At 40.1% G+C, this 24895-nt stretch overlaps 1 protein-coding gene across 8 annotated transcripts in view; it reads right to left on the bottom strand.

Annotated features, from left to right (window-relative positions):
* Positions 1 to 3822: 3822 nt before the first annotated feature.
* Rnf170 (ring finger protein 170) overlaps positions 3823 to 24895 on the bottom strand; it is a 23980-nt gene continuing 2907 nt past the window's right edge. For 4 of the 8 annotated variants that reach the window (XM_021170748.1, XM_021170749.2, XM_029480575.1 and 1 more), the window contains exons 3-8: positions 23238 to 23378; positions 21252 to 21327; positions 18132 to 18240; positions 11800 to 11873; positions 8530 to 8640; positions 3823 to 6875 (exon numbers count right to left, since the gene is read on the bottom strand). In XM_021170748.1, coding sequence (XP_021026407.1) covers positions 6606 to 6875; positions 8530 to 8640; positions 11800 to 11873; positions 18132 to 18240; positions 21252 to 21327; positions 23238 to 23378 — 781 coding nt within the window. In that variant the 3' untranslated portion in view covers positions 3823 to 6605. Of the gene's footprint in view, positions 6876 to 8529; positions 8641 to 11799; positions 11874 to 18131; positions 18241 to 21251; positions 21328 to 22568; positions 22629 to 23237; positions 23379 to 24895 lie in introns of those variants that run through there. The other 4 variants (XM_029480578.1, XM_029480576.1, XM_029480579.1 and 1 more) reach the window with 4 other exon arrangements.

Genomic DNA, 24895 nt, shown 5'->3' with positions numbered 1-24895 from the left:
CATGTTTTACTCATGGCACACTCTTTCAGTTAGGGACATGGGACACATCAAGACCCAAATAAGGATGACAGTGGCTGGTAAGACCCAAGTTTGCTTACAGTCAAGGATTGAATGCTTAAAGCCAATGTTAATGTCATGAAAGCACCCTGCTGAAAGGCCCTAAAACTTACTGACCTGACTAGAGATTTCTTAAGCCTTAATGTCTAAGAATGAGTTCCAGGTTTATGGACTTATGGTTTAACAAAATGGAGGGATCTAGAGTACATTCAATGTTTGGAGCTGGGGTAGGGCAAAGAATGCTACTGTATACATGGAGATGCAAAATCAGAAAATGTGTTATCCAAGATACAATTTAAATGCACAAAGAAAACCAGGCAATAAGAAATGAAGAGAATAAAGTACAGGCTTGTTTAAATCTACACTCTACCTTGTTTTCCATAGATAGATAGATAGATAGATAGATAGATAGATAGATAGATAGATAGATAGATAATCCCTCCACTACCCTTAAAGACAGGGTCTGCTGTGTACACCAGGCTGATCTTGAACTCAGAAACCCACCTCCCTCTGTGTCCTGAGTGTGCTGGAACTGAAGAGGTACACCACTATGCCTGCTGTAACATTCTTGAAAATGAGAAAATGATAGAAAGGAGAGCATATTAGTGATTTTCTGCAGTTAAGCTCATGTGGGAGGAAGGGAGGGAGGGGAAGTGTGAGTGAAAACAAGAAACATGAAGAATCCTTGTGATAAAACTCTTCTATCTATATAAGTCTCCACTGTAAAAGAACCTGTATCTTGGTTCTGATTAAATGTTAGCTGGTATACTGGTTGGGTTTTGTGTGTCAACTTGACACAAGCTGTAGTTATCACAGAGAAAGGAGCTTCAGTTGGGGAAGTGCATCCATGAGATTCAGATGTGGGGCATTTTCTCAATGAGTGATCAAGGGGGAAGGGACCCTTGTGGGTGGGACCATCTTTGGGCTGGTAGTCTTGGATTCTATAAGAGAGCAGACTGAGCAAGCCAGGGGAAGCAAGCCAATAAGTAACATCCCTCCATGGCCTCTGCATCAGCTCCTGTTTTCTAACCTGCTTGAGTTCCAGTCCTGACTTCCTATAGTGAACAGCAGTTTGGAGGTATAAGCTTGAATAAATCCTTTCCTCCCTAACTTGGTTCTTGGTCATGATGTTTTGTCCAGGAATAGAAACCCCGACTAAGACAGCTGCTAACACCAATTACTGTACTGTAGTTTTTAAAGACATTACCACTTGATGAAACTGGGTCCCTTTTACACACAATTACACATACATACACATAATATTATGTCTGATGTTGCATATGCATCAGCAATTGTCTTAAAAGGCTTAAATTTGAAGATTAAATTGTTCTCAAGGTTGAGTCAGTCAGGAGAGCAGAGAAAGACTTTCAGAATAGACAGACAAACTGAAATCGGATCAGCAAAACTTGAATGCAAGATGTGTGTTAGCCTGAGGAAGTGAGTGGTCAGCCAAGGCCAGTTCTAAAGAGATTCTGATTAAGAACTGGGCACAATAGTTCATCACTGCAGTCCCAGGATTCACATGATGGAAGGGGAGAATTCTCCGAAGTTGTCCTATGATCTCCACACACTTGCCCCACCACCACCACTACACACAAAACAAATGTTTAAAGAAACCAGACAAAAACCCTAAAATACTGTCTCCTGGGATTAAAGGAGCATGCCACCATGGCTGGGCCTAAGCTTTTCATGGCCACTGTGCCTCAAGATCTGGATCCCAGGTGTGCCTTCCATTTCTGGAGTATAATTCATTCCAGGTTAAAAGTTCAAATGAAAACAACAATCAAATACTAATAATGCCTAACATGATTTAACTATTTCTTGTTCAACTGCAAAAGACTAAACAATTAAGCCTAGCTGGGTGGGATCTTGCCACAAAGTCACCACTCTCTTAATCTACTTATTTCCTCGAACACACTAGTCTGCTCCACTGTACTTCCTGGTGCCCTTTTCTAACCTTGAACGGTACATTTTGTATTTTTCCTTTCTAAGCTTGCTGTGCTTGATCAAAATGTTCTTCATGAGAGTAAACCAGAGGACAGAGTCTAGGCTGGACTTTTCTTGAGACATCCTTTGTCAATGCAACTAATAGAAATCTCTACCTTAGCCTCTGGTAGATTTTCAAACAAGGGCAAAGAGCAGCCACATTCTTCATCAAAGTAAAAGAATTCAAATCACCCTCAGCACCGTTGTCTTCTGTATTCCTACAAGAATGGCTCATTGCGTTCCATTTAAAGCATCCTATGGCTTTCTAAATCTAAAGTCCCAAAATTCACTTTCCTCCAAACAAAAACATGACCAGGTAGGTTATCACACCAACACTCAGTGTCCCAAGGTCCATATTTCTCCAAACAAAAGCACAGTCAGGCAGGCCTAGCACATCAATATCCCACTCATGGTAGCAACTTCTGTCTTAGTTAGGGTTTCCATTGCTGAGAAGGCACACCATGAACAAGGGAACTCTTCTGTGGGACATTTAACTGGGGCTGGCTTACAGGTTTAGAGGTCCAGTCCACTTATCATCATGGCACAAAACATGGCAGCATCCAGGCAGATGTGGTGGTGAAGGAGCTAAGAGTTCTCCATTTTGACTGGAAGGCAGCCAGGAGAAGACTGGCATCAGATGGCAGCTAGGAGGAAAATTTCAAAGCCCACCCCAAAGTGACACACTTCCTCCAACAAGTCCACACCTAGTGTCACTCCTTGGGCCAAGCATATTCAAACCACACCAAACAAAGTGAATTCAAAATTAATTTGACTGTGATATTCGATGGCCAGTAGTGATAAAGAAACCTACTGGGTGGTTACTAGGTGCCAGAAGCTGAAGGTAACACGATCACTCTATCACAAAAAACAATTATAGTTTTTTTTTTTAAACCAAATTTGTCTGGAAAAAGATTTTAAAACCTTTTTTTTTCTACTCAAGAAAAAATATATTTGATGCCTATGGAGTAGCCATATATTGGAAGGAAAAGAAACAGATACTACTGCTACTGTCCAGCATGCATAATAAGGTTCTTGACTTATGATATACACCTTTATTTCTCTAGGAGGCACCTTCTATTTTTAATTTTTTTAACTTAGTTTTATATGTAGAGGGTTTGATACCTCCACAAGGCAGAAGGCAGCATCAGATACCCTGGGGCTGGAGACGGTTGTGAGCTACTATGTAGATGATGGGAATTGAGCCTAGGTCTTCTAAAAGAGCAGCCAGTGTTCTTAACTAACCACTGATCAATGTTTTCAATCAAAGGCATCTACTTCTGTGGTCCTAGGACATAGGTCCTAGGTCCTGGACCTAGACTTTCTAGATTCAACTGTGGGATAGTGTTCATCTCCTAATTTTATCAATGTACAATGTACAGATGTGTAAAAACATGACACTCTACCCTATAAAGATGAAAAGGAAATTTCCCTTCTGTATTTCATTATAAATATGGAATTGAGCTGCAGCTTAAATTAAAAAAAATGTATAGCCCAAATTAACACTGAGTAAAGAAACTACAATAAAGTATACATTATTTTGGACATAGCTCCATAAAGGAATATGTGTACACACACACACATACACACATATGTAGATATACACATGCACACATATACATACATATAAGTGTATATATAGTACATGGGCCATAGTAAAAAGTAAAATGTTAATGTGCAGAATATTTAAAAGCCACAGTGAATGTTATATGTCAGTCAGTGGTCTTTCAAGATTTGTAAATTTTAAAGTAAACAAAGAAATAGAAACATAACACATTAAAATCTTTTAGATAAACTATTTTTATTCCAAAGAATAAATGCTGAACAAACTCTCCACATCACAAACTTGTGAGAAGCCTGTGCTCCTCTGCAGACTCTGTGAGGTAGGCATCTGTACAGCCACGGGGCTCAGGAACTCTGCTGCCCTTCACAACACTGAGAATGGAGCTGGAGAAACCCTATGCTAGCGAATTGTTAATGAACAGTTCCCTTCTCATTCCCCACAGAGCCGCTCAAAGTATTGTTTGTTCCTGGGCTTATACCACTGCTTTTGTGACAGTTACGATGCTTTGTTCAAAAAGCTTGTTGCTTTGATTTATACGACCTCGGAATACAAAGTCTTTCTATGATGTTTAAAACACTGATAGACTCTACTTGCTTTGAAGACTTTCTCAAATTGCTGATGCATTCATCATTAATGATTGGTAAAGATGAGGGAATAGTAGGTGCAAAATTTGGAGATACCACTGTGTTCCCTTTTTGGTTCAGTAAGACTTTAGCCATATAGTGGTTTTGTATGCTACAAAATTTTGTACAGTGCACCTCTTCTCAGAGTACTAGAGTAAGTCCAAATATTACAGGAGTGTGGCATTTGCAGCAGAACACATGCACAGAAAATAAAATCATTTCAGTAAACCATAGCTATAGTCCACATTGCATTTTTAAAAGCTGGAAAATGTTTTCCCAGGCTGGCAACGAGTTCCCCTACTCAATAGCTTTCCAAGTTGGTGATGAGTGGCCACAGTTTTCTATGGTGCATGCCACTCTTACTTCATTTGCAAGTATACCCTCGAGACTGATAGAGGCTGTGATGAATGTTCTTCCTGGAGCTTTAGCTTAGAAGCACCGAAACTGTTCCCGTGAAGGAATAATGTGTTATGAAAACCTGACTCCAGAGAATTCCAGTTCCTCCTGCTTCTCCTTAGACTAGCTTTCATGCCTATCTAAATATCACTAGTTCCATTATGTTAGGAAACAAAAATCTTTCATCCATAGGATGAAGGTTTCATCTCTGCAACAGGAAGCTGATGGTACTCTACCTTCCTTATAACATTTTCTAAGGATCAAAGAAAAATTATGAGAGATTGCATTGATCATGTTCTACATATAAGGACTGGGTCTTGTTTTATGTTGTTTTTTTAATGGCAGACAACACCTTCATTTTAAGCCTAGATTAGGAAAGAAATTGACATTTCATTCAGAATCTCATTACTTGGCAGCTAATCTGATTTTTTTTTTTTTTGGACAGATTTTAGCTTTCTGTCCCTAAATACACACTGAGGCTAAGAAGTCAATGGTACTAGCAATCAGAAGGCAGGGCCTGGGCATCACCTCACACCCCATCCAGCTGCTCTCCAGTTAGCAGCTCAGTTACAGTACTCAGTCCATTCAAACAGAACTACAGACCTCACATCCCCATGTCACAGCCATCAAAAACAACAAAAGCAATATGAACCTCAGTAGTTAGGCGTCTTATACACATTTCCTCATTCTGCCCAAGGCATGATGAAGCTGAGCCAAATAATGCCATCTACAAGGTAATAGTTTTACATTTTCAGGGCAATAGACAACTTATCAAATATCTTCATTTTGCTGCAAGGGTTAACTCATTATTTGTAAAATCTAAATACCGTTCTTAGTACCTTCCTAAAGGCCCTGACCCATGCCAATAGAAATGAACAGCCTGTTTCCTCAAAATGGTACCCGTTACTACTTGTTTCCAAGGTTACTTAGGTTCCTAGGACAAATCATTTCCCTTTACAAACTACTCTGTTTTCCTTTCCATTGCATTTTATTTACTTTGTGTTTGTGGGGTGTGTGTGTGTGTGTGTGTGTGTACATTCATGTGAAGGTCAGAGGACAGCTTACAGAATCTGTTCTGTACTTCCATGACGTGAGACCCAGGTTCAAACCCAGGTTGTCAGGCTTGGGAGCAAGCACCTTTCCCCACTGCCCTGCTTTTGGTTGGGTAGGACCTCACTCCTTAGCTCAAGCCTCTGGGAGCTCATTACATAGTCTAGGCAGACCCTGGACTTGCAGCAGTCTTCTACCTCAGCTTCTTGAATGCAGAAAGTGCAAGTGTAAAGCTGCCACAGCTGGCAACAAGTTACTTTTGTATATGTTTCTATAAAAAGTCCAAACTCTTAGTTGAATGTCATAACTGAATATCAAACGTGCCTCCAGGAGATGCGTAGTTTTCACTTGTTAATCCTCCTATTGATTAAAGTGGTCTAGACACTGAAAATGAGGTCAAATCAGGAAGTTCAAGTTTCTTTCATTTTCAGTTGATCACAAAGAATTATACAAAAATGAAAAAGCAGAGTTGCTCTAAGTCCACGGAGCTTAGCACATACCGAGACTCTGACCTTTCCCTACTATCATACAATATTTTACTTTAACAAAAATATTTAGACAAGTTTCAAAGTTCTCTATTCTTGTATGGGTACCCACCGAGGATGATGAACTGTAATTCGTCAATATTGAACTGCGTATCTAAGCTAAATAATCTGCAGAAAAAGAAAACAACAAAGTATCCCTTTTCAATTGGTTTCATACTTTTTACAGACAACACAGAATTGAGATAAACCTGTAGATCACTATACGTCTGATGTTAACATTAGAAGCTGTAGTATGTAAATGTTCCAGTTGTATATTCTTAGGCATTTGTCAAATGATAACCAAATGTTTTAAGTGTGTAAAATAATATTTGGGTGAATGATACTGCCATGGGTCCTTTTGTTTAATTTTATATATAAGCTCGGATATTCTAGTAAACTAATTTTTTTTCACCTAGTTAGTCTTTGGGTTATCACTTCTCGATACATAATGGAGATGTAAATAAGCAACAAAAAGATAACAAAGAAATCATCTAGAAAGCCCAGAATTCCAAACAAGGCTTCAGGTACAAAATCTAGAGGTGATATTAAATAGAAAAAAGCTCCCATCAAACACAGCATTATCCTAATGCGGAACATCCAGAAGAGGCCCCCAACTGAAAACACTTCCCTGAATGCATGTCTCAGCAAGGTGGGGAGGTCCATGATTCTTTCCATAATCTGAAGGAGGAAAAACAAGCACTAGAATTTAGCATCTAAGATATCAAATGAAAAAGTAATATTTTCATATAATGTACAGATTCAGCTAAGATGAATTAAGGTGTTTTACATATTTAATACCAGACTTTCCAACTATGCATTTTATATAGAAATTAGTTACTAGGTTTTTTTTATAAAACAGGTCTTCTTATACACAACTGAACAGCAATAAAGTATCAACATGCTTAAAATGTGGAATATAGATTGAAAACATATCTGAAAGTCTGATACTTCAAATGCTACAGATTTTTAAGTGTTCTAAAACATAAAAGGCTCTAAAGTCTAAAAGCTTTTGAGCCAAAAGTTTTGGATTTCAGAACATGTTAAATTGGTGACTGTATGATTTTCAAATTCAGGAGGCTCCATTTGTAAAACCATGCAAATACTCTGAACTCTGAAAACTCGGGTCTCACGCATTTCAGATGAGTCATCCAAAGCTCAAGTCACTGATCAATAATCTCATAAAGTAAGCCAAGGAACTGTAGCCAGGAGTGCTGGTTCACACCTGTAATTCCCAGGTTGGGAGGCAGGAGATCAATAATAGCTCAAGGCTAGCCTAGGCTACAGAATAAGAAGACCCTCTCTCAAAAATATCATGTAGGCTTATAGTCTGGGATTTGTTTCCAAGTGTCAGATTTACTATCAAGATATATCATCAATTATTAGATGAAGTGATCTTGGAGTACGACTTCCTTTAACAACAGGCTGTTTTTACTACTTGAAAAAGGTCTATGTGATAATGAATGAATGAATAAAAAAGGCAGACTATGTACAAGTTTTATAGCCCTGGGGATTGAACCTAGGCACTTGGCAGGCAAGTGTTCTAGCCTGAGCTATATCCTTAGCTCTCCTTTCACGTCTTATTCCAAGAGCATCACATCAAGTTAATAATGCTGGCCTTGAATTTGTGATCCTCCTGCCCCAGCCTCCCGAATACCCAGGATTATGTCTGTTCCACCAGGTCGTTGTATTATACACTAAAAATGAACTAACGAATATGTGAGTGTGTGTGTGTGTGCGTGCGCGCTCAAGCATATATAAATAAATAAATGTATATGTATATGTGTGTGTGTTGGAGCAACGGCTAAGAGGTAAGGTGCACTTGCTATTATTGTTTCTAACACCCATGCTGAGTGGCTCACCATCACCACTCCAGTTGCAGAGGTTTTGATGCCCTCTTTAGGCCTCCAAAGACACCTACATGCATGTGGTGCACATATATACATGCAAGCACACATATATACATAGATTAAAACAGCTTTTTTTAAATGCTCAGTCAAAAACAGCAAAGGACTAAGTATGGTGGCACATGCCTTTAATGCTAGTACTTAGAAGCAGAGACAAGCAGAGGTCTGGGATTTCAAGACCAGCCTAGTCTACACATCAAGTTGCAGACACCCAAGGCTACATAATGAGACCCTGTGTCAAAAAATATATGAATAAATAGATAAACTCTGCCCTCTGGGAAAACTAGCAACTGGCAATGATGAAGGTTAAAACTTAGTCCAAAACACATACTAAGACTTTACATAGTTCAATAGCTGGTTGATAAATCTGATTGTACAAAATGTATAAAGGCTCTCTCTGACTTTGTAGCTGCTGTAACATTACTTACAGATCTAGGCTGCCCTGAGAATCTCCGGTTATAATCATTAACATCTTGACGCAATCTTATAACATCCTGAGATTGATCATCTTCACCAAATACTGTTAGGAGGAGAGTTACCTGTGTGTACAGGAAAAAGCTGTTACACCTTCTGCACCATTACTATCCCTTTTCACTTTGTGTTGTTCAAGAGAATGAGAAAAGCTTCTGAATGTATGTTTCATTCATTCCTTTGAATAAAGGCAACACGGGGGACGTGTGAGTAATTACTGCCTTACAGTACAATGTAGTACAAAATGTCATTTTTAATTCCTCCAAGATAAAATGGGTTCCACATCTAAACACTTACTCTAATATTCTCCTGTCCATATCAGACACTAAAACCCACAGTTCTCTGCAAAAACATATACGTGGAGATAAAAGGATGATAGGAAAGCCTTCAGTAAAAAAGTGACATTAAAATTAAAAACCTATCCTTTTCAGAGAAAAATTTAAGCACTCCTGACTGGTTTTACTCACATTTGGCATGTCTTTGAGTGCTATCTATCCCACTACAGAAACTAAAGGGTTGTATGGCCTGACTCTGAAACACCAGTCCTTTTTGTAATAAGAAGATATAAGTCTTGGTACTGTTATAGAACAAAGGTTAGTCTTGCTACTTTCATGACCATGGTAAAGATGACTCACAGTTGCCTAAGGACAATACAGGGACCTTGAAAAATATGTAGAGCTAAGAATGTAACAAACTATAAAGAATGTTACCTGATAAATACAATAAGATAAGATGAAAGGGACTAAATCAGGTTTAGTGGGATGGAGAGATGGCTCAGTGGGTAAGAATGCTGGCTGCTCTTTCAGAGGTTCTGAGTTCAATTCCCAACCACATGGTGGCTCACAACCATCTGTAATGGGATCCAATACACTCTTCAGACTTACAGAGATGTGCTTGCAGAGAGCGTACTCATTTACATAGAACATAAATACATCTTAAAAAAGAAAAAGAACAGGTTTAGTTTTGGATCATTCTAGATGTTTTTATCCTTCCTGAGAACAAGAAAGCCACTAATCAGATATTTTCCAAAGTTAAATGAAGGAGTGACTAAGTGCTATGAGCAGCAGACACAGTCACCCATTCCTTTACAGGTTGTCAATAAAAATGTAGTCTCTAAAAGTCACTAATTTTAAGTCTCCAGCAAGATTGGCTCTTATAGTCAGGACAGTCAAATCCAATCTTAAGAGATCTAACCTTCATGGTCTTTTCCTTCTTATAACTATTCTTTTCTCAAAGCTAATGTAAGGCTTTAGAACATGAACTGTTTCTTTAAAATGCAGTCTTGTCAGGAATGGTGGTGTACACCTTTAATCTCAGCACTTAGGAAGCAGAGACAGATAGAACTCTATGAGTTCAAGGCCAGCCTGGCCTGCATAGTGAGCTCTAGGACAGCCAGGGTTACACAGTGAGACACTGTCTCAAAACAAACAAATGAATGTAATTGAGCATCTCCTATGCTTGGTTGAGTATCTACTATGTAATTGAGCATCTCCTATGCTTGGTTGAGTATCTACTATGAGCTGGGCACTATTAGTGCTGTGCACACATGGAAAAAAAGATGGCACAGCCTCGTTATGAATGACGTCAACATCTGCAAGAAAGGCAGGAAGATGACCTGTTCTAGAGCCTGTTACCTGGCATTGCAGGTGGTATCAAAACTGTGCTTTCCCTTGGGAGGCCTAGTACTCCTGAAGAATAAGGCAAAGTCTTGAGGTACTGGTAGGAGTGTTTGGTAAGCTAACGTACAGAGAGGAGTGACAAGTGTGCTCTCGTCAGACAGCAGCCTGCCTGTTATTTCCATGGCCATTTGCCAGTCAAACAGTACTTTCTACTGTCTTGCCTCCAGGTTAAATGACTGAAATTAGGGAAACAATGGCTATCAGACAGACTAAGAGAACCTCATCCCCTTACTAATCCCTAGTCAGTTTTTAGTACATCAACCACTCTAGGAAAGCCATGGGTAAAATAAGAAAGTAGGCTGAGTGTATGTGTCGATCTGAATAGTCCCCATAAGCTTACCAGTTTCAATGTTTGGTCATTAGAAAGTGGTACTACTTGACAGGGATTAGAAGGTGTGGCCTTGTGGGAGTAGGTGTGGCCTACTGGAGGAAGTACATCACTGGGGGTTGGGCTTTGGGGTTTCAAATGCTCAAGCCAGGCCCAGAGTCTCTTTCCCTGCTGCCTGTGAATCTGGATTGGAACTCAGCTCCTTCTCCAGCACTGTGTCTTCCTGCGTGCTGCCATGCTTCCTCCCATGATGATAATGGTCTAAACTTCTGAAACTGTAAGCAAGCCCCAACTAAATGCTTTCCTTTATAAAATTTGCCTCAGTCATGGTGTCTCTTCACAGCAATAGAACACTGGATAAAACAGGGTGGAACTCACTTTCCAGTTTAAGATACACTGCCTGGCCTCCACATTTCTGGCAAAAGGTAAGAACTACTGGCAATTAGTTTAGGGCAAATAAACTGCCCATGTCACATGTCAAATTAGCCACAGGATCAATGTGAGAGGGACAAACCACCTTTCCTTCTAACCCTGTGGGAAAAAGTAAAAAGTGCTGAGGCAGAGTTTGGGACTACAGAAATGAAAAGGAAAGAAGGAAGTCTGGCTCTCCTGCTCTAACAGCAATGGGAAAATGATTGCTAAAACAAAGGAAGCATGCACTGTAAGAATAATTGTGTGGCTTCATTATTAAAGTTCAAAGAAAATGGGACAAGATAAATACTTAAATATATTTAAAAGGAAGAATATATTTTCCCAAAAGAGAACAGTATATGGGGAAAATTCACTTATCTCTTGTTTTTTCACTACAACTGTAGGATTTCAAATTGAATTCCCCCTTTTATGATACCTTAGTGAATTTTTTTGAATGTATTTTTAAAAAAATTTAGTGAAGTTACAGACACAGTAGGTTAAAATGCAACTTGGCTGAAAAAGTAACTCAATTTAAATTTAAAACTGCTAACACTGGGCAGGAGAATGGCCCAGTGGTAAGAAGACATGCTGCTCTTGCAGAGGCCTGAGGTTCAGTTCCCAGCCGCACCGTGCAGCTCACAGTCACTGAAGGACCCAGTGCCTTCTATGGCCTCTATGGACCCTTGCACTCAGGCTATGTACTACACTCAAGCACACACACATAAAACAAAACATCTTACACCAAAAGAGGCCCTAATATTTATGAAATGAAACACCATAAGTGATACTTGATATCTAGAGAGCACTACCGTTTGCCTACAGATAGGACAGCTGATTGCACCAAGCCAGGACCCGTATCGCCAGTATGCAATTATGCAGGAACCTAGTGGAATAAGAAAACATCAATAATGAAGCTTTAAAGTTCATATTTGCTGGTCAAGTTTCCACTATTTAATAGTATTACTTTTCTTAAAACATTGTTTTATTACATTGTTTATATAGCTTACTAAATATTCCTTGAAATTTTTACCTCATCCAACCAAATTTTCAGATAAATTAAAATCTGGCAGTCATTCCCAACCACTAAAAAAACATTTTTCTTTTGGCTATTACTTAAGCAATGGACATTTTATACAATAAAAAGCAAATATTAATGACCTCAGTTACTGAGGCCTCAAAAAAAGTTTCCTATGTAAAATAAACACTATACTAAATATGACAAACTGTAAGATACTATTTGTTACAAACTTGATGTATTGGAAAATTAATTATTTTAGGAGTCCACTGACCCAGCAAGGTGTGGTGACACATACCTATAATCCTAGCACTTGTGAAGCAGAGACCCCTGGATCTCAAGTGAGAGGGCTCTTCGGGCTACCCAGTGAGACCCTGTCTCAACAATATCAAGGGTTAAAAAGCCAAATTAAGTAAGTTGTGATGGATATAATCCCTTCACTTAGGAGGTTGGTGAGAGAGTCAGGAGTTTAAGATCAACCTCAACTACTCAGAAAGTTCAAGGCCAGCCTCAGCTACAAGAGCCCTTTCCTTCCTGCCACTCCAAAACCTGAAAACCAATTACTGAAGTCGTGGGCTTCCTTGATAAAATACTTAGCTTAATGTCTGAAGTACTTATTGTACTAGGTGATGTTCACGACGATGGTGGAGATAGCTCAATCAGTGAAGTCTTTACTGAAGAAACATGAGGGCCTACCTCAGTTCCCATGAACCAATGTAAAATAGTTGGACATGGTGGCACACACATGTGATCCCAGTACTGGGGAGACAAAAAGAAGAAGTATCCCTGGGGCTCACTGACCAATCAGGCTAGCCTATCTGACAAGTTCTCTAACAGTAAGAAACAGGACCACCCCTCCCCCCTCAACATGGAGAAAAGGCTAGGCCTGGGGAGCTGCTGAGTGTGTAAAGTCAGAGCAAGTGTGAGGACTTGATCCCACTCTCATTTTGTTATTGCTGTTGTTTAACTCCAGACTCTCCAGTGTGTCCAGTCTAAAGCCTATGATTCCAAAGCAGCAACAGTGGCAATGTGAAGATTCCTCGACTGTGATGAGCAGCAACTCTAGTCAGGCAAGCAAGCTCTAGGCTGAGTGAAGTCTCTTCTCAAAAGTAAGGTAGAGAGTGACTGAGGAAGGTATCACCACATGCATGCACACCCATCCCACCACCCTACAGACACAAAAGAAAAAGTAAAAAAGAATGTAGACAGTATCCTGAGGACCAACACCTGAGGTTGACATGGGACTCCACAAGTATCTATGCCCACACCCACACCACATACACATATATGCCCACATGAACACACACACACACACACACAGCAACAAAACAAAGATGGCAACCCTGCCTGAAGAAATAATTTATTTGACCTCAAAAGTGGTAGGGACACTCAGTAGATGAACACTGAACTTCCCTCCAGTAACATGAAGGAACATTTTCACTGTGTGGAGCGTCACATATTCTAGGCAAGTACTGTAATAACTGAGCTGCATTCCCAGCCTGTGTGCCTTGCTCTGACCTCTGCAGCACAGAATTTACAAGAAGCAATAGCAATCCAATTGTGGAAATCAAAGTGGCATACTCCAATCAGTTAGAAGATAGCTCAACCTCACGTTGTGCAATGGTGAGTGAAAGGAGCAGAGAAGTACAGAGATGGCTACCTGAGCACAGCACGTGAACTGAACTTGTCGGATAGCTAGGAGGCAGAAAACAAGACACAGTACACTTCTGTTCCTTATAGCAAGAGTTAAAGCAGAAAGGTTTGTGAGAACAATGGTGAGCAAGCTTGGACTACCAGAAACTGACCAAATTACAACCAACCAACTCACCAATGTCATGACGAGTCTAAAGTCAGCGATTACCTCGTGCCTGTGCCTTCATGGAGCTCTGTGCTAATCACAGTTTAGTAAGAGCTTGGGCACTCTGCTTTCACATGAAACCTGTACGGGAGCAAAAGCTGGGGCTGCAGAGATAGCTCAGTGGCTCAAGTGCTTGTCCCCAGAGCCCATGTGATATAAGCTCAGGCCAGGAGGTCAGGGGGCTGGATCTGCAGCGTCAGTGTAAAAGCCAAGTACAGTGGCAGGACCTGTAACCCCAGCATGAAGGGTAGACACCAAGACTTACTGGTCAACTAGTCTAACCTAACCACTGAGTTCCAGTTGGTAGGGGCTTGGGGGTAAGGAGTTGGGGAGCTGGGAGTGCTGGGGGCAGGACAGACAAAGAGACTAAGAGAAGCCAGGTGTGATGACACATACCTTTAATCCAGCATTAGGTGGATCTCTGAGTTTGAGGCCATCCTGGTCTACACAGTGAGTTCCAGGAGAGCCAAAGCTACATTAATAGAAAGACCCTGTCCCAAAAAACAAACAATACCAACAACTATGAAAAACTAAGATGAGCAACAACACCAACCTCTGACCTCAATACACATGTGTGTACACTTGGTATATGTGTGCCCACACAAATACATGAACCTGCCTGTACCATACAAATATGCACACATCCATAAATATACATGTATATATACACAAAGAGAAAACAGCTATTAGTGCTGTTATTTTCATCTCATACCACGTCTTAGCTGTACCTGTGACCTTTTTACCCCCAAATCCAGGCTATTTTGATAAACACTACATTCATCTAATCTCAAATATCTTTTCCTCTAACTAGAGTGTGGGTGTCCTTATTTTATATAACACCTTATTTTATTTAATTCTGTAACACCATTTGTCTTCACTGAGAAACTATGACTCAGCAGATTAAATGCTTCAATTCACCTGCTATTTGATGCTTGAAATTGTCTTATTCAATTTACTGTAACGGAGCAGAGGTGTTATGCTACATCAAGAATTACCGAGCTAAGAGCTCTTGACACAGGTAGTGTTAATATACTCAATCTTCTGCCAGGAGAAAATTTTTTGAGAAATTACATAAGAAGTATTTTTACCTTTAGATTTATTAAATAAAATAAGTAAATGTGGCTTAGTTGGTAGGGGGTAGGTTAGTATGCACAGGCCTTGGGTTATCAATCCTCCTCAGTACATAAGCTAGGCATGGTGGTGTATGCCTGAAATCTCAGCACCTGGGAGGTAATGTGGATCAGAAGTTCAAGGTCATCCTGGGCTACATAGCACATTTGAGGCCAATCTGGGATACCTGAGCCACATCTCAAAAGAAAAACGTACTTGACAAGTAGAGCAGGATATCAGAAGCAATCTACCCTATTACCTCAGGCCCAGAGGTAAAAGCAAGAACACAATACAACCATCTTTCAATTGACAGGATTATCCACCCAGTGAATTAGCTAAGCCTGAGTTGGCAAATAAGTTCATTTTGCCTGCCAAGCCTTATAAAGTGCCAACACCTGCCTGAAGGATGATTAAGGCCTTGTTTAGATTCAGGAAGAAGGAGGGTCAATGTATTAGAAATGCCTACTACAGGTTTATGAGCAGGAAGATTTCTGTCTCTCCTGATTGCCATTAACTTCCTTCCCCCATCTGATCTTTTATTTACTGTTTTTCAGCAATCCAAAAGATAATTAACAGACTGATCCTGGGCTGGGCCGTGGCCTCAGTGAACAAAGCCTTTGCCAGCCACACAAGCCTGTGGACCTGAGTTCAGAGCTCTAGAATCCATGGATGCAGTGGCACCAATCTGTAACCTCAGTGCTCTCAAGACTGGATGCAGACACAGAAGAAACATATAGGCCTGGCAGATGCAGAAGTGAGCAGGAAGTCCTTTCTTTTTCTCTTTTAACTCACAAAGATTATTTCTTTTTATTTATCTATTTTTTTCTTTTTATTACACTCCAGACTTTATTCCCCTTCTCCAACTGTTCCACCGCCGTACCTCCTCCCTGCTCCCCTGTCTCCACGAGGATGTCCCCACCCCTCCCACCTCTGCCCCACCAGACCTCTAAACTCCCTGGGGCCTCCAGTCTTTTGAGGGTTAGGTGCATCTTCTCTGACTGACTCTAAGGAAAGTGTTTCTTAAGGAAGAAGGCAAGGACACACATGCAGATTCGTCACCCTATACATACTATGACATCTGGCCACAGAAGGTCTAAACCAAAACCAAAAAATAAATTAAAAAGAAAGAAAGAAAAGCTGAAAGATCATTAGCAGAGCTCAGAGGAGGGCTAGGCAAAGTTCCTAAGAGAAAACTGTCCTCCCTGTCAACTCAATGTTGCCTTGTATGTTAGGTATGTGGGGGAAAAAACCTTAGTGAAGATGGGCATGTAGGTGCACAGCTGTAATCTCAACATTTACAAGGTCAGTGTCTGGCTCATGTGCAAACCAATATATTGTCTAAAAAAACCAAAACTAATACCATAGCTGGGTCTGATGCCAAATGCCTTGGCATTTGGAAGGCAAAAGGTGAATCTCTAGATATGACACAAGCCTAGTCACATTGCAAGTTGTAGCCAGGGCTACAAAAGGTGAAACTCAGTCCTTAAGAACAAAGCCTTGGGGAGTTTAAAATTAATAGTTGGAGGAACATAGAACTAGATTCATTATAATAATCACAATGTATGGAACACTCAGCATTGCAAGGTAGATATTTTAAATGTTTCAACCCCAGCAATATCAATAATAAAACTGTAAGAATTCTATGAAGTTAAACAGAAGACACAAGAGGGAGGAGACTAACGAAGGATCATTAGATGCTACATTTTCAATTAGGCTCTAAGAAAACTTCAGAACATATGGGAATAATTAAGACCAATCTTAACTGTATATACTAATGACAGAATGCTTCTAATATCCTACACTTTAACCATTTTTATTTAGTATCTGTAGGTTCAACGGATAAAACAAAAAGAAAAACACTGTTACTCATTTGCAACTAACAGAAAGAACTATTACTGAAAAGTAGGTCTAATGACTGCCATATCTAAGTTAAGAGAAGTTCTTTGAGTGTTCGTCTTCCTATAAGCTGCCAATCACAGCAGAATGAAGCACAGAGCTTAAAGCCAGCGCTAGCTTGCTTACAGCTGGGTTACCCATCACAAAACTACTCGCCTTCTCTGAGCCTCAGTTTCTGATTTGTGGGGTAGGATAAGATTAAGTGTTGCCGGGCATGATGGCGCACACCTTTAATCCCAGCACTTGGGAGGCAGAGGCAGGCGGATTTCTGAGTTCAAGGCCAGCCTGTTTCACAGAGTGAGTTCCAGGACAGCCAGGGCTACACAGAGAAACCCTGTCTCGAAAAACCAAAAAAAAAAGATTAAATGTTAACCTTCTTATACAGTGGGCACATCCCAATCCTGTGAGGTCATAAGACACAATATTACTGTCTATGAACTCTTTCTGGGGATCAGGAGAACCAGTGAGGAGGAGAAGGTACCTCCTGTTGATCCTAAATGTGAATATACTCTCTCTGTAAGCCAGTATGTGTTCTAGGTTTCGCAGCTTTGTCTCCAGCTCCTGAAGGTCACACACAAAGAATAAAGACAGGCAGTAGAGGTTTGTAGCTTAGTCCTTGAGACAATAATTTTGCCATGGAAGTCTGAATAACATGTAAAACTGACAAAAGTTGAGAAGGACACAGTTGGCACACAATGTTACTTGAAAACGTGAACTATTCTTCCAAGAAACACATTGCTAATGATTGAGTCCTCTTTTCCTAAAGCTTGGACCCCACAAATGCCAACACACTAAACAGAAAATAATTATGATTTAGTACCTGTCTCTCTGTGTATATAACCACATGCATGGGAATATACATTTTTTTTTTAATTTAATTTTTAGAGTCTGGGTCTCATGTAACCCAAGCTGGTCTTGAACTTTTTTTCTAGCTGAGGATGACTCTGAATTCCTGACCTTCCTTCCTTTTTCCACTGAGTACTAGGATTCAGGCATATGCCACCGTACCTGGTAATACAATCCTGGGGATCAAGCCCAAGGCTTCTGCATGATAGCCAACTGAGCAATAGCCTCAGACCTTAGTATAGAATACACTAAACAATATGCTATTATTTGGGTGGCAACTAGAGCAGGACTTCTGAAGCAATCTACTCTTCTTAGAACATAAATGTGATAAAAAGAAAATGCGCAATCTAGCCCCCTATCAATCCACATAGGTCCCAAGCTGGTGACTGTAACCCAGCCTGACATGATTTGCTCACCACAAAAGAGATGTCCACAGTTTGTTTCAACAGGAAAGGAGGCTTGATGTAAGCAGATTGGACAGTACATTTCAGTGTAGAACTGCTGTCGGGCAGGAGCAGGGACATCCTGGGGAAAGGACACAGACATCTCTCAAGACAGAAATTACACATGTGCAATAGTTTAACGTCTTGCAAGTCTGAGAAGCGTGCAAAGTTGTTTTATTTGAACTCAGTGGCCTTCACCTTCCTCCCTACACACAACTTGAAAACAAAATGTAGATTAACTCAAAGCTAGCTTTTCTACTTTATTAAAATGCATACATTGTTTTGAATTCCACAAGCTACAATATAAACTAGAGAATCAGAAACACCCTGCTTCAGTGTAACTCAGAGGGAGAGCACCCACTTAACAAGCATGAGGCCCTGGGTCTGATCCTCAATACCATAAAAACAGAAAAAATATCAAACTACTATTCTTAATATTCACTTCAACTTTTTTTTAACATTTTAAACAACCTTTTTGGTTTTTAAAAGTCTTGTTTTGTAGCCCTGTCAGACCTGGACCTTACAGCAGCAATTCTCCCCGGCTTCTCAAATGCTAGCATTGCAGGACCGTGTCTGGCGTCATCCTTTTCATTGAACACCTGTCCCCTGTAAAGTTTTGCATATCTGCTCTATCTTCCACAAGAATTAATCTTCCAGTTAAGATTATTTGCTCATTTTACAAGTAGGGAAAAAATGACCACTTTTGGTCACGTGAACGTGGTCCTTTGGAAAGCCACCCTAGTAAATGGTAGGTAATGGTAAATGGCACGCTTCTCACTGCGTGTTTGTAATCCCAACAGCGAGGACGCAGGGTTGGGAAGGTAAGGGTTCCAAATTACCCTCGACTGCCTAACAAGTCCCAGGGTCGGGCTACATGAGACCTTGTCTCAGACCCCAAGCCAAGCAAATATGTAATATACGCATATTCTTTGATTGTATCACTGTTGTGATCAGATAGTAGTACAAGTAGCACACATCAAATATGATTCCGGAATAAAAGTACCATGAAGGCAAAACCTCCACCTATAGGATTCACTGTAGTAAGGACCTAGAAAACTATCTAGCACTAACACAAACGTACACCTTCATCAAGGGCTGGAAAGCTGGCTCTGCAGTTTAGGGCATGACCTGTTCTTGCAGTTCATGTGTTTGGTTCCCAGCACACACATGAAGGCTCACAATCATCTCTAACTCCAGCTGCAGGGGCTCTAACATCCTCTTCTGAATTCTATGGCACCAACCTCATACATGATACACATACATTAGGCAAAACATTCATACACATACAATAAATAGGTATTAAACTTTTTAATAAAATTATCACAAAAATCAAAACTAGTAAATATAAACTTAATTATAAAATGAATTAAAGAACTTTTGATAAATGTTAAGATATTATAATTTGAATTTTAATTTCTTAAAATAGCACTAATTAATAAAATAATTGAAGGTAGCATTGTTATTCCAGTGTTAATATTACAAAATGAAAATTTAAAATATTTAAATACTACCAGGCAGTGTTGCACACTCAGGAGGCAGAGGCAGGCAGATCTACATGAGTTGGAGACCAGCCTGATCTACAGTATGAGGTCCAGGACAGCCAAGGCTACACAGAGAAACCCTGCCTCAAAAAAACAAACAAACAAACAAAACAAAAACAAAAACAGTAATTAATATTAAAATAAAAACTTATACCTTTCTTGATGTTTTTCAAAGAATATAACAAAAGCCAACAGAATAGCTCATATCTATAAGCCCAGCATTAGGGAGGCAGAGGCAAGCATGTCTCTATGAATTTGAGGTCAATTTGGTCTACACAGCAAGTTCCAGACCAGCCAGGACCATGTGATTCTGTCTCAAAAAAAAAAAAAAAGAGAGAGGGAAGAAATAAAAAAGGAGGTATCTATTTCATTTCCGTTAAAGTCGACTACATTTTTTATACAAACAACAAATACAAAAATCGTTCTCTTTTAGAACAAGGCAATAAAAATCATGCATGTATCTGTAACTGGACTTCTGAGTTCTTCTTTCTTCTGTCCTTCTCTACCTCTCTTCTTCCACCCTTCCAAGCCCCTAACACTCGGTAGGAGAGAGAAAAGGATTGAGGAGAAAGAGGGTGATGGTATCCTTAGACTGCTTCCTACTGACTAGGGCGTCAAGTTCTTTGCCGCAAATTGATCTTGTCTGTCAGGATATCTAGTTCCTTCTTTTCTCCTGTTTGCACCCGACTGCCTGATAAACCGCAACCAACAGCATCCAGCCACCAACCAGCCAAGCAGCAGCCATCTATGGGGCTCTGAAGAGTCCCCAGAATTCCAGAATGCTGTCAAAAGCATCCCCCTGCTCAAGGATGGTGCAAATCATAGTCAGCTGCTGTGGAGAACGTGAAGTAACACCATACCCACGCCTGAGGTTAAAATGAAAACACATTCCCATATAGTTCTGTGATTTTCAAAGAAACCAAAATTCTTACTGCATGCATCCGTGTAGATTAAGACTAGTCAACATGCCACTAGGTTGATCGCTCTTGCCAGTAGTTCCAGAACTTGGGAGGTTCTAGTGGTCTCAATGAGAATGGTCATATAACATTTGAATGCGAGGCCTCTGGCAGATGGAACTGTTTTGGGAAGGATTAGGAGACTTGGCCTTGTTGTCACTCAGGGTGGGTTTCAAAAGCCCACCTGAAGCCCAGTCTCTCACTCTGCTCCAGAGCCATGCCTGCCTGTCTGCGGCCACACTCCCTACCATGATGATAATGAACTAACTCTCTGAAACGGTAAGCAAGCCCCCAGTTCAATGCTTTATTTTATAAGTTGCCTGCACCTGGACTTACAGTTACAGCAATAGAAAAGTAACTATGACAGAGGTAGAGTCAGGAGATCATGATCATTCCCAGCTACCCAACAAGTTCCAGGCCAGCCTGGAACACACGAGCTTGATTGCCTTGATGTCCTCCCAGTCCCGTCAAAAGAACATGTGCGTAATCTGAGAATATATAGTCTGAGGAACAATATAATGTGAGGAGTAAAGTAGCTGATGTAACAGGAAACTACAACATCCCCTTCTATAAATATATAGACTACATAAGCATACCTGTTCTGTTTGGAATTGTTCTCGAAGCACTCTGACTAGCTCCTGGTTTTCTGGATGGATGTTCTGCTGTACATTTCTGTTGAATAGAGTTTATAAAGTTAGATTAACCCATCTGCTTTATTAGTCTAGTTTTTGACGTTGAACTACTGACAAGCACGGGTGGATGACATGGCTCTGTGGATGCAGGCACTTGTGATGCAAGCACAACAACCTGAGTTGGGTCCCCAGAACTCATGTCTAGGTAAAAGCAGAGAATAACTCTACAAAGCTGTCCTCTGGCTTCCATATGCACATCATGGCAGGCATCTGACATCATTAATAATTTAAACAAATTAAAACTCATTTATTCTGTGTGTGGTGTACACTTATGTACATGGGTATGGGTGTGCTATGACACACGTGTGGAGACCAGAATGTAATTTACTGGACTTGCATCCCTCCTACCATGTGAGTTCAGGGCATGAGCTCAAGGCAGCAGGTAGGGCAACAGTATTTACCCATTGACCTGTTATCCTGTCCCAATAAATAATTTTTTTAATATTAGAAAAAGAACTACATGGGGTCTGGAAAGATGGTTTAGTGGTTAAAAGCACTGGCTGCTCTTCCAGAGGTCCCGAGTTTAGTTCCCAGCAACCACATGGTGGCTCACAACCATCTATAATGAGAGCTGACATCCTCTTCTTCTGGCATGCAGGCATACATGCCGATAAAGTACTCATATACATAAAATACGTAAGTAATTTTTTAATCTTTAAACAAGAGAGAAAGACTAAGAACTCCTGGTGAGTTATTGTAACCTAAGAGTAACTGATGATATCCACCTTCACTCCAATCCCACAACTCTGCACTCTAGGCGACTCTGTGACAACTCACTCCCAAATCTGTGATCATCAGCTGACTTCAGGTTTAAAGGATAAATGATAAAACCCAAATGCCCAGTATCTTAGGAATTTATTGCAAGCAAGTAAGTAATATATAGAACAATGAACACATTTCTTTTGTGAAGTTTCTTTAAAATAAACAATTAGAAAGTTCTACATCTGAACACTTTCCCACATCTAATTGGGTCTTTCTCCTAATTTTTCATGTTTAAGTAGAAGGGAAGACAGCAGAAGTTAAAATTATACATATAGTTATACATATAATACAAAACTGCCAAAACTAACAGTGTGGATTGGTTTTTGTCAAATTGACACAAACTTTGATATATCTAGGAAGAGAGAATCTTAACTGAGAAAAATGTTTGCCTAAGATTGGCCAGTCTTATAGGAAAGACTATAGTGCATTTTCTTAATTAATAATTGACATCCAACTCACTCTGGGTGGTGCTACCCTGGTCCTGGATGGTGTAAGAAAGCCAGCTAAGCAAGCCATGAGGAGTAACCCAGTAGGCAGTGTTCCCCATGGCCTCTGCTTCAGTTCCCGCCCTGAGTTTCTTTCTTGATTTCTCTCAGTAATGGAGTATATAACCTGAGAGCTGCAAAAAGAGACTCTTATTTCACAAGTTGCTTTTGGTCATGGTCTTTATCACAGTAATGAGTCTGGAAAGCAATCTAAGACATGAACACACCATTTAAAAAGTACAATGGAAAATCAGAAGCAAGATGTTGGCTATAAAAAAATGAGATTAGGCCAGGAGAGCTATTGGTAATGAGGTGGGGGTTTTGTTCTTTTCTTTGTTTGTATTTGCTTGTTTCCTCTCACTTTTTCCATTTAATTATTTTGGATATATTATTCCATATCACCCACTTGCTGGTAGATTCAATTATAAAAAAAGTTTTAAACGAGGATACTCATAGGAAATATGACTATTTTAGTCAAAATGGAAACTGTGCATTTAAATATTCTCAGTTAAGTCAGGAAAAAAAAATAAGGTAGAATTCAAAGCTGAGTGGAAAATAAACTCTTCCAGCCCCTGAGACCAAGAATTAGCCATCGACCTTTAGAACTACTCAGTATTTGAAGTCATTTCCTCTTCAGTCTCACCTGAGAAGTGCATACAGGAGAGTAGCGATCAACGCGAAGCTGACCACCACAGCCACAAGGACTTGGTCGCTCACTCCTTCTATAAATGAGTCATCCTGCTGCAAACTCTGACCTTCACTGTAGTATCTGGCCATTACAGGTCTAAAATATGAAGAAGTGAAAAGGAAATATATCAATAAAAGCAATGTAAGGATGACTCATGTCTAACATACACTGACACTCATAGCACGCTCCTTAATGCATGCACCATTAAGTACAGCTCCCATGATGGGTCCCCTACTGATGAGTTTGGTTTTGTTTATTAATTTGCCAGAATCTTTATTTGGGGGAGACCAAATACTATTTTCTTTAAGGAAAACCACTTTATCACCCATGTACATACTTTTAAAATAAATTTTAAAAAATACCTTTTCTGGAAGGAAGAGAAGTAGTTCAGTTGGTAGAATAGTGGCCTACCATATACAAAGTTTTGGGGTCACTCTCCAGAATTTTGTAAAACTGAGTGTCATCGTGTATTGTGTATGGAGGCCAAGACAGGAGGATCACTGCAGGTTCAAAGCCAGGTTGGATTACTGGGTAGGGTGCAGAACGGGTATTACCGAAATAAAACCTTTATTCTGTTTAGGGTTAGTTCCTTAAAGGGAAAGAATATTCCCCTACCTCAGTTCCTCTTTTCCAACCCAATATCAAATAAAGGATCCAAACAGACCTCATCCCTCACTGTCTTAGCGTATAAAGAGCTACCCAGCCCATGCCCAGCACACAGAGCTTAGTAACTCCGCAAGCTTAGAGTCCTAGTCATTTGGAAAGCAGAATTCACTTAGGCAGCAAGACATTTATTTTTCTAGTGAATCCATTTGAACTAATGCAAGTCTGGAGTTTGAAAACTATTAGCCAAACCTGAATGAAGCTCAGCTTACGGTTCAGAATTCCTTGAGTGACATGGCATAAAGGAATCTCTTTGAGAGTATGTAGATGCAGTAAAGAGGGAAGACTCCTTCCCAAATTCTAGAGAAAAATGATAGTACCCAATACTGCAAGTATGAAAGGAGACAACCCAAGCCAAGCCAACCGTGTACGTTAATCACAGATAACTCCCCATGTCCCCTCAGTGAACAAAGCTCAAAGCCTTATATGGCAACCAAAGGGAAATGATGGGAATATTCGATTAAGAATGTAAGAGTATAAATGAAATTCTGGATTTATGTACATTATTAGGCTGAAAGGTTTTATCCAGGGCTGAGGATCTACCGTAGAGTGACCTTTACGTAGTGTGCCAGCTTGTCCAGCATTCAATGTCAATCCCAGTAGGTCTGTGTGGTGGCTAGTAAAAGAACCCAGAGCTTTATGCATGCTAAGCAAGCACCCTTATCAACTAAGCTACATTCCTAGCCCTGTCTTTAGGACTTTGATCACAGCCATAGCATTTGTAATTTTAAAAGACAATACCTAATAAAGGAAAACTGTTACACTGGCTGTCTGGCCTATCCTTAGATTTCAAATGCTCTTCTCCCTCAGCTTCAGGTGGCAGTTCATATGGCTGTTTTTATTTTATTTCTTAATTTTTAAAAGAATTACTTATTTATTTTATGTATGTGAGTACACTGTCGCTGTCTTCAGACACACCAGAAGAGGTCAATCATCTATCAGTACGGTTT

Source organism: Mus caroli, chromosome 8 (genome assembly GCF_900094665.2).
Source record: "Mus caroli chromosome 8, CAROLI_EIJ_v1.1, whole genome shotgun sequence".
NCBI classification, from domain to species: domain Eukaryota; kingdom Metazoa; phylum Chordata; class Mammalia; order Rodentia; family Muridae; genus Mus; species Mus caroli.
The sequence above is the reverse complement of the archived record's forward strand: the minus strand, read 5'-3'. Positions and strand labels throughout refer to the sequence as shown.